Source organism: Astatotilapia calliptera, chromosome 1, assembly GCF_964374335.1.
Source record: "Astatotilapia calliptera chromosome 1, fAstCal68.1, whole genome shotgun sequence".
Taxonomy (NCBI): domain Eukaryota; kingdom Metazoa; phylum Chordata; class Actinopteri; order Cichliformes; family Cichlidae; genus Astatotilapia; species Astatotilapia calliptera.
Window position 1 is genome coordinate 9129206 of NC_137422.1, and position 10319 is coordinate 9139524.

Consider the following 10319-nt stretch of genomic DNA (forward strand, 5'->3'; position numbering starts at 1 on the left):
GATAAAAACACTGTGGGGTCTTTTGGGACACGTGCTCGTTGGGTTTACTCATAGATATCAGAAATGATCTGTTCTGTATTCAAAGGATACACGAAGGACGTTTGTATTAAATGCAATATAGCGACTGATCATATGCTGCTTTCTTTGGGGGCTTTTCACCACCATGTTACACAAATCCAGTTTCTAACTGAAAAGAAAATCCTTCACCATTTTCTAATCAAATTCCCTGGTTTCCCATGTCAGAGATGTCATGGCTGAAAGGATCATCGCATATTGAGCTCAAAGCTAAACTCTTGTGTAGGGCCTCTTTCCATGTTGTACCATTCATTTTAAAAAGTCCTGGTAACAAGAGACAGAGGTGACTTGATGTATTACAGTTACTTCCCAATTTACAGAAATGATGTGACTTCTGACATTTTCCTAGCAGGAAATGTGCTACTGTGGGACACTGAAAGAATAAACAGCAAGGCACGTTTTGTTTTAATAACTTTTCTTTACTTCATTTGTATGAACTAGGTTTACCTTACAAAATCTTATACTGTATATAATGTTTTATGTTTAATTCATGTCAATGTCAGCTCGTGTTTACTCGGGTGAGCAGTACCGGCCCACAAAGAGAATGCTCTTGGTGGGTTTATGTCGGATGAAGAAGATGAAGTGATGGTCGGCAACAAACTCAGCGGGAATCGTTATAGAGCGGACTTCCATGTCAACCCCAGTGGCAGCAGCAGCCTCAGTTCCTTCTTCATTTACATCCACGAAAGCCTTGTGGACAACTTTGGACACTATCAGGTCATTTGCTGGAGACATTCCTAGTAGATGAAGAGCCCAGAAATCAGTTGTGTTTTATTCTTTAACAGATGATGTTTTGCAGTTTTTGTGCTCTCAATATAACTGTATAATTGATTCAGTGTGTCTCATTGGTGCAATATTTCTCACCAGAGAAGTCTCTCTTGTAGATGTCAAAAGCGTTCTCCATTCCCATGTTGGTCAGGATTTTCTCCAAGTCATACTTCTCCTCCATCTTAAATCGAGGGAGCTTGACATCAACCTCGTTGGGGCTCATCATGTCTGGGCGAGTCCAGTCCACAAAGTTCTGATAGGTCAGCTCCTTCTCCAGCTGTGTGGATACAGTGTCACTAGCTTGTCTGATTGAAACTGGACATTAAAGTACTGGTAAGTGCATCTTACCTTTTCCAAGCCTGTGGTATCATCTTCTATGTCATTAGGCAGGAATATGAGCATGCTGAGGTCATTTCCTTTATACGGCATCTCAAGAATCTGTCCAGAAACATTGTTTTTATTTATTACTCCATCAAAGATGATCTGACTTCCTAATCTAGAAATTTAGGCTGATATTTGTAAAAGACAAGTTTTAGATCATGCTGGTGAAATCCTGTAATAAGCTGAAAGTGATGGATGTTACCTTGCAGTTGGCCTCAGGAATGGTCGCAAAAGGAAATTTACTTTTCTGCTGCATCATCTTCACTGGCTTAGTGTCGTTCTGAAAAATAGGGGAGACGAGAAATGTTTTTTGTGTTTAGTCTCAAAATGATCTCAAAAAGTTCTGTCATGGTTTTATTCCAGCCATTGAGTGGATTTGGATGTAGAGCACACGTCACAACACAACTTGTTCTTGTTAGCCGAAGTTTGTGATGTGCTGTTGTTTGAGATTTATTTGAGAACTTATTGGATATTACATGAATAATAAACTGCATTGCATAACTGCATAAAGTTGGAAAGTGATCGTCCTAAAAGCACGATTTTATCCCCTCAGAGCTCCAGGCTTTATGTTCTCATTCAGCAAAGTCCACAGCTCGTTTGTAGTATGACAGATCAAAGTATAACTGCACCATCCTATGCTGCCTTTCTGCACTGTTACCTTGTTCAGTCGAAAATGCACATCAGCAGTCTTCTCCTCCTTAAACTGCGTGTTCCAGCTGCCCTTGAAGTAAATGGCATTCACGAGAACCAGCTTCGTCAGGCTACCCACTGCATCCTGGCTTAGCAAGTCCTTGATTTTATCTGGTAAAAAGAATTTATGAAAACTATTAACTATTACCAAAGATGCACTAGTTACTGTACAACATCTTCAGCTATAAAATCAGAAAACAGGGCAACAGCAAGATGGTTTTTATTTTAAAAAAAGGGGAAAAAGCTTTATGATCAGTATAACAGGGAACAAAAAACAAAAATTCAAGCGTAGGCTTGAAGCCACTGAGGTGGTTGTTAGCGGGGGTGACGCGATGCTTCTGGTATGCATGAATTAATTAAACAGTCCAATAACTCCAGCAGTACTTATCTTGTCCTTTTTGGTCTTTGTTCCAAACATTTTAAGATAAAAGCGCAGCGGTCACAAACGTTTTGCCTTCTTATGATTAACAACACACCTGACGCTGATTACGTGCGTCCACCTTAAATACCTTACATAAACCTACCATACAGGAACTTAAAAAGGTGGAATCCTCAGTGGTGCTTGGTGCCACACCCTCAGGGACTTTAATGTTATATAAAAACACTGACAGCTCAATATCTGCCTCAGTCACTCTCCCTGATCCAGCTGAGTCACCAATAGGAAAAATCTGCTTTTCACAGGAACTTGGTAACAGCAATAAGAGAATACGTAGTTTATTCCAAGAAGATATCGTCTCTCTCCCATATATAACATCTTATTGGAACCGATATGTTCCAGATATCAAGTGGAAGACAGTCTGGATGGTCCCCCATAAATATTTGATTGTAAATAAGGTGAAAGAAGTCTCATTTAAAATTCTACATAAATGTTATCCAGCCAGTCACTACATGGTCAAATTTAAAAGGGACATAAATACTAATTGTACTTTCTGTGGGGATCATCCAGAAACTGTGACACATCTTTTTTGGTACTGTTCTTTTACACAGAGATTCTGGAAGGAATTTAGCAGGTTTGTTATTGTCCATATTTTAAGGGAGTTTTCTTTACGATGGGAAAATGTTTTATTCTGTTTGTTTAAGTTCCCCAAGAAGTATGAGAAATGTTTTTTATGATGAATTTGTTCATACTTTTAGCTACATTTTTTATCCATAAATGTAAGTTTACTAACAAAACACCATATTTCTGTCATTATTTTAAGGATGTGGAAATGTACATACAATCAATATCAGACTCCACCAACACAAAGGCTCTCAAAACAATACATGTATGTGTATTCTTATAATTGTTACCTTTTTCTTTTACTCTTGGCTTTTTGTGTTCATGTTCTGTTGTTTTGTATACTTCATCTGTTCGTATGTTGTATACTCATTGTTTGTTAAATAAAGTTTAAAAAAAAAAGAAAAAACTTAAAAAGGTTACCTCTAGCGGCAACATGAGGTATTAACCCAAAAATGGCTCCTACAAAAATAATGTCTTCTTTCAACTGGGATTAAGATTGTCTCATTTCCAGCAGGTGGCACCACAGTCCTATAACCCTCATAGAAAGTCCTTGTATCCTATTATTATAGATGGTAGATTTATAAATGGCCTGTATTTGTATCGCGCTTTTATAAAAACAATGAATGAATTTCCTGCTGCACTTAAGATAATATAAAGATATAGAATCAATAGCAGCCAATCCTAAATGGGCCTGAAAAATAAAAATATGTTAAAGACACAAGTGATCAAAGTAGAAGTACCCATCACATAATATAATAAGAATAGAAGAATTGGCCTGCTATTTACAGCAACATACTGCTGTGATGGTTTTATTAATAGCATGAAACCAAACAGTAAAACCCAGAGATAGTGCTGCTTAATACTGAATAGAAATTAGACTGGAAGAACTGGAAACAGAAAATAATGTGGACGGTGGACAATCCGGTAATAATGTCTCAACTGAACACAACACAACTGATCCCCAAGGATTTACAGTGGAGATCATTTAAAGTTACATTATGCTTACCTTGTGTCTGCTTCTCCACCCAGCTGTTGATGTGGACCCTGGCCTCCTCTGCATTTCCTTTGAAGTCCACAGACTCGAGCTCAGCGTTGTAATGCTTTTTGGTGCCTTTTAAAAATTCCTGGAATTGTGAAAATAAGTCACTCGAAACAGATTCAACAAACTACGGAGACTTCAATCAAGTTCAGTCACTGTGTTAAAACATTTTCAGTCCTTTGGATGCAGTTGAAGCTTGAACTAACCAGTCAGCCTTTGTCTAATAAAAGATTAAAGCAAATAGCTTGTTGGATGCCAATTTAAGTAGCCAGCATAGAAAAATACACAGATTGTGGGTAAGCTGGTTTGTAACGTTTCGGTTCAGATGGCAGCAGTTTTTGCTGACAAATGTAAGTTTTAGTATTTCTAAGTATTAATAAATTACTGTTTTACTTCTTTATATATTTCTTTATACTATTTGCAAATATTTTAAAAGTTTAATCTGCTGTGATGACTGGAACACAAAGGAGAGAAATGGTGCCTTGTCTCTTGTTATGAACTGTAAATAGCTAAGTGCTTAGAGCAGCTGGTCCTAGCACACTTCAAATCCTGTCTCCCCCCCACCCTGGACCCCCACCAATTTGCATACCGCCAGAACAGGAGCACAGAGGATGCAGTCTCCATCGCACTGCACTCTGTCCTCTCACACCTGGACAACAACAACACCTACGCCAGAATGCTGTTTATAGACTTCAGTTCAGCATTCAATACAATCCACCCCTCACAACTCATCAGGAAACTGACAGACCTGGGCATCAGTTCCCTCATCTGCAAATGGTTACTGGACTTCCTGACCAACCGCCCCCAACATGTCCGGCTGGATAACCGCTGCTCATCTACCATCACAATGAACACCGGTGTACCACAAGGCTGTGTGATGAGCCCTTTCCTCTACTCCCTCTTCACCCACGACTGCAGACCTGCTGATGGTTCCAACACCATCATTAAGTTTGCAGATGACACCACGGTGATTGGCCTCATCAGTGACAACGATGAGGCCGCCTACAGGGAGGAGGTGGATCGTCTGGCTGAGTGGTGCGACACAAACAACCTGCTGCTTAACACCGAGAAGACCAAGGAGCTCATCGTGGACTACAGGAGGAATGCTGACCCACATCCACCCATCCACATTAAGGGGACGGCTGTGGAGCGTGTGAGCAGCTTCAAGTTCCTGGGAGTCCACATCTCCGAGGATCTCACCTGGACGACCAACTGCTCCAAGCTGGTCAAGAAGGCTCACCAGCGCCTCTTCTTCTTGAGGACTCTGAGGAAGAACCACCTGTCCTCAGACATCCTGGTGAACTTCTATCGCTGCACCATCGAGAGCATCCTGACCAACTGTATAACAGTCTGGTACGGGAACTGCTCTGCCTCGGACCGGAAGGCGTTGCAGAGGGTCGTGAAAACTGCCCAGCGCATCGCCGGAGCACCACTTCCTGCCATAAAGGACATCTACAGGAAGCGGTGTCTGAAAAGGGCTGGGAAAATCATCAAAGACCCCAGTCACCCATCACATGGACTCTTCACCCTCCTGCCCTCTGGGAGGCGCCACAGGAGCCTCCGGACTAAGACCACCAGGTACCGGAACACCTTCTTCCCCACAGCTGTCAGACTCCTGAACTCTGCCTCCTGACATCTGACCCACGTTAAACTCATGCACTGAACATACACACCCCCACAATGGACAACTGTACCCTCAAACACACAATAATAACATGGAGTGAACCACCACTCACAACCACTAGCACTTTATATAGCCTCTGTAGAAACTATCTACACCCTCACTTATCTTAACTGCACTACTGTATAGCTCTGTGTAAATAATCATTCTGTACATTCAATAATCTTTAATCCTACAACTGTTTACAACTTGCATAGTTGCCGGGGATTCCCATGATGCATTGAGTTTTTCCTTTCCAGTCACCTTTCTCACTCACTATGCATTAATAGACCTCTCTGCATTGAATCATATCTGTTATTAACCTCTGTCTCTCTTCCACAGCATGTCTTTATCCTGTTTTCCTTCTCTCACCCCAACCGGTCGCAGCAGATGGTCCCGCCCCTCCCTGAGCCTGGTTCTGCTGGAGGTTTCTTCCTGTTAAAGGGGAGTTTTTACTTCCCACTGTCGCCAAAGTGCTTGCTCATAAGGGGTCATATGATTGTTGGGTTTTTCTCTGTATCTATGAAGCGCCTTGAGGTGACTTTTGTTGTGATTTGGCGCTATATAAATAAAATTGAATTGAATTATCTGAGGAAGAAGCAGAGTTGGTTTGTTTCCAGCTGAAATCATCCAGGCTCAGGAATTTGAATCGATCCACATCATTTCTGCTTGAACTAGAGAACATGAGTGTCGACTTACATTTGGTCTGTGAGACACATGTCATAGTGACAGTATTTGGGTTAATATGGCATTACTCACCCTGGTCGCATTTCTTCAATATCAGGCACCAAGTTCAGGAACTCGTTCTTTTGCAGCCCGCGCAAGGTAGGAGGTCTCCAGAGTGGGAACCATCGGGAAGTTTTCACAGTCTGAGCAGGAGGGACTGGAGGCACGTGAGCTGTTCTCAGGGGTCCTTTAACACAAATCACACCAAGTTAGAATCAAATAGATAACCTGTCAATAACCGTTTGCAGATCGAGGTCAATGTTCCTAAAAATATGTTTACTTCTGGCCCATGGAGCCACAGCGCGAGTCCGAGAGAGAGGGGCAGGTAGAGGAAGGGGTGAGGGTGGCACTGCTGAAGCTCGTCACGGATGGATCACGTCCGATCAGTGAGATGAGAGAAAGCTGAAGTGAAACAACAGCAGGATGAGGTAGACGTCAATATAGGAACTCCCTGATGTGACACAGAAAGGCTATTTTTTTATTTCTTTGTATTATTTCTCACCTTGCAGTCACTGATGCTGTTCACCAGCTGCTTGTATTCAGTATTGAAGGTGTGTGTCAGAAGGCGCAGGCACTACAACACAACAGGAACAAGACCGAGCAGAGAAGGAAGAAGGCAGCAACAAGAACGCCCACTAAGCCCACGTTTTTCTCACCTTGGTGGCCAGCTCCTTCTCACGCTTTCAAAGGTGGTGCTGGAGATCTGCGAGGAGACGGAGGTGGATGTGGACAGAGTGCCGGAGCTCACGCTGGGGGACAGAGACTCACTCAGGGACTTGGTGGTGGGAGCTGTTCCCACGGGAGCCGCCTCTCCCAGAAGGTGACGGGTCTTTTCCACCTGGACGAAAGATGGGGGCGAATGTGAGGTGGGGAGAAGAGGGGAGGTTAGTCATGTAAAGTCTGTACTCTAAGAAAAAACTTTTTAGAATAGCACTTTGGTCTTTGAGCTGAAAAGTCATTTTTCCCTCAATGATATTAAACAGATTTATTTCTTTATGAATCTTTTAAGGCCCCACCTCCTGCAGCTGCTCCATCTTCTCCAGCTCCCACTGGTGCTCTAGGATGAGGCTATCTCCTCTGGGCCTCCAGCCGGCCAGGTTCTCCTCTCCACGCACATAAGCCACTGATGTGTCCAGGACCTTCCTCCTCCTCCTCTGCATCCCTGCTCAGGACATGAGCCCTCATTAGGATGAAGCTCTCCACAGAATTATGATAAAACAGCTGCCGTTCTTTAAACATGTTTCATGGCCGCTCACCTGGGCTTCCAGTGTCAGACATCTTACACAAGCTCAGCTCGTAGATCCCAGTCACTCGGTTGTTATAATGAAGCAGAAGTTTTGAACAAGGAAACTTTGTAACGAAATGCCAACGACCGCCTGTCTGTTTTCAGGGCTGTATTTGAAGCCATGCTCCAATCAGGCAAAGTTTTAAGTGTTGCACATTTCGATGGGTTTCTTTCAGCTGACATAGTTTCCATTTGGGTCATGTGGTGTTAGATACCCCAGCGTGTGGTCATAGGGTGAAGAGCCCGGACGATTAGTGGGATTTTAGGTGTGGTGTAAAAATGACGCTGCAACTTTAAAAACGTTGTTGCTTTAAGGATTAACGTACAACCATACTTGGGCTGAGTTTGACACTGGTTCTCTTCAGTAATTAAAATAGCTTTAACACATGATAAGATCAAATGTCAGCTACACTGTGACAGTCGAGGGGCCACACTCAGATATATTTATTCGCTTGTTCTCTTTGTGTGATAAGAGTTTCCATCTGAATTTAACCCTTGTGTGGGGCTGATCTTTCATTTCATTTTATTTCAAGCTCAGATTCTTTGCCTTTGGCACATTTTCTGTGACGAGACTTCAAACCATTCCCACCGTCCTTATTAATCAACATGGTGAAGTGATTCTTCGCAAGGTGATGGGATAGGAAGAGTTTCAGAAAATGAGGCCTTTTGTCTTTATTGGAGAGGTCAGTGCAGACAGGACGGATGGGGGGAAGGCAAGGGGGGAATGACACACAGGAAACGGTGTTGGTCAGACCCAAAGACAGGCGTGGGCAGTGAGGACTCTCACCTTCAGACTCACTGTCTAATCAGTCTGACAGTGAGTCTGAAGACAGAGCAACCCAACACACGTTACTATGTTCATCATCATTGTTTATTTATATAGCACTTTAAAAACACACAAGGCTGACCAAACTGCTGAACAATAGAAACATAATAGATACCATAAGAATAATAAATACGATACAATAATAAACATAGCGAAAAACAATAAAATACAAGTCAGTCAACCACTGAGTCAAAAGCCAGTGAATAAAAATGCTTTTTCAATCTGGATTTAAAAACCAGCACTGATGTCGATTGCCTAATGTGAAGAGGAAGATTATTCCAAAGCTTAGGAGCCACGATAGAGAACGCTCGGTCTCCTCTCAGTTTCAGCCGTGATTTGGGGACTGAGAGCAACAGCTGCTCAGCTGACCGGAGCGAACGAGTGCGGACATAGTTTCAGCAGGTGCCAGACCATTTAAAGATTTAAAAACCAATAAAAGAACTTGAAAATGAATCCTAAATTCAATTGGAAGCCAGTGCAGGGAGGCCAAGAGTGATGTTATCACTAAGCAGGACATTAAATCAAATTAATGAGACACCAAAACAAGAGCTGGAGCCCAAGACAGCCATGAAGTCACAGTGTACACAAATACACAAGAAACACAGAAACCAGCTGGGTGGATGTGGCTCGGGAACCTTCTGTTACCTTGAACGTCGGTGTTTTGAACGCTGGCTGCTCCAGTCTGCTTGTATCTGGACTGGACTCATAACTCAGACGCCCTCTACAGGAAAGGGCAGAGCAGGCTGTACCTGCTGCGGAGACTCAGGTCGTTTGGGGTGGAGGGCCCACTCCTGAAGACCTTCTATGTCTCTGTGGTGGCTTCTGCTATCTTTTATGGTGTGGTCTGCTGGGGCGGCAGCATCTCTGCTGGGGACAGGAAGAGACTGAACAGGGTGATCCGAAGGGCCAGCTCTGTTCTAGGATGCCCTCTGGACCCAGTGGAGGTGGTGAGTGACAGGAGAACGGCGGCTAAGCTGTCATCCCTGTTGGACAACGTCTCCCACCCCATGCAGCAGACTGTGACAGCACTGAGCAGCTCCTTCAGTGGGAGACTGCGGCACCCACGGTGTGGGACGGAGAGATTTCGCAGGTCTTTCCTCCCCACTGCTGTCAGACTCCACAACAAAGACTTTAACTGAACAAACACACACATCCACACATGTGCAATAACACTAAGTGCAATAATCTTTTCTGGCATCGTTGTATTTTTACTCAGTTGTATATAGCATTCGTATTCTATTTTTATCTTATTGTATATTTTTATTCTATTTTATTCTACTGTATATAGTATATTATTTTATTCTATTCTGTACAGCTGTGTACTGTATTTATTCTTATTGTATTCTAATTTTTGCGTCATAACTTTTGCACTGTCCACTTCCTGCTGTGACAAAACAAATTTCCCACGTGTGGGACTAATAAAGGTTATCTTATCTTATTTGTCCAAGATTTCCCCTCATATCTTGGTTATGGTTATTTTTTCTTTTATTAAACTGATCACACTCCTGTTCATGAATAGAAAAAAACCCCATCAGTGTATTTTCACTTAAACAAGCAGCTGTTTTTTTTGCATTAAAGTTATATAAAAATGTAACAGTGCAAATTCCTCGCTGACAGTTTAACCAAAAGGCATTTCCAGTGGAAAGTAGCCGACATATCCTCAGCATAACCATGTATAATATCCACAAAACCTGAGAAGGTTGGAGAGAAGGTAGGCGAACTCTGCTGGGATCTGCGTTTAACAAAGTGTCTAAAGACGAAACAAAGAAATCTTTCTGTAAATGTTCAGATGCACAGACTGGACTGAAAAAGAGTGAAAAAGCAGCTAACGTCCAAAAATAAGAAAACTTTGAAAGAACTCCAAAAAAA

The 10319-nt window shown here is 42.6% G+C and overlaps 1 protein-coding gene and 1 pseudogene across 1 annotated transcript; both read right to left on the minus strand.

The window, feature by feature from the left end:
* Nucleotides 1–473: 473 nt before the first annotated feature.
* LOC113010633 (leukocyte elastase inhibitor-like) lies at nucleotides 474–6387 on the minus strand (the record flags this gene model as incomplete). The annotated part of the gene is made up of 7 exons (XM_080301863.1): nucleotides 474–812; nucleotides 940–1120; nucleotides 1192–1281; nucleotides 1427–1504; nucleotides 1883–2025; nucleotides 3921–4038; nucleotides 6373–6387. Coding segments are annotated over 7 exons (852 nt in total), but the record flags the coding sequence as incomplete, so codon positions are not given.
* A 6-nt stretch (nucleotides 6388–6393) lies between these two features.
* LOC145429917 (kinesin-like protein KIF1B) lies at nucleotides 6394–7956 on the minus strand (annotated as a pseudogene).
* Nucleotides 7957–10319: the final 2363 nt, after the last annotated feature.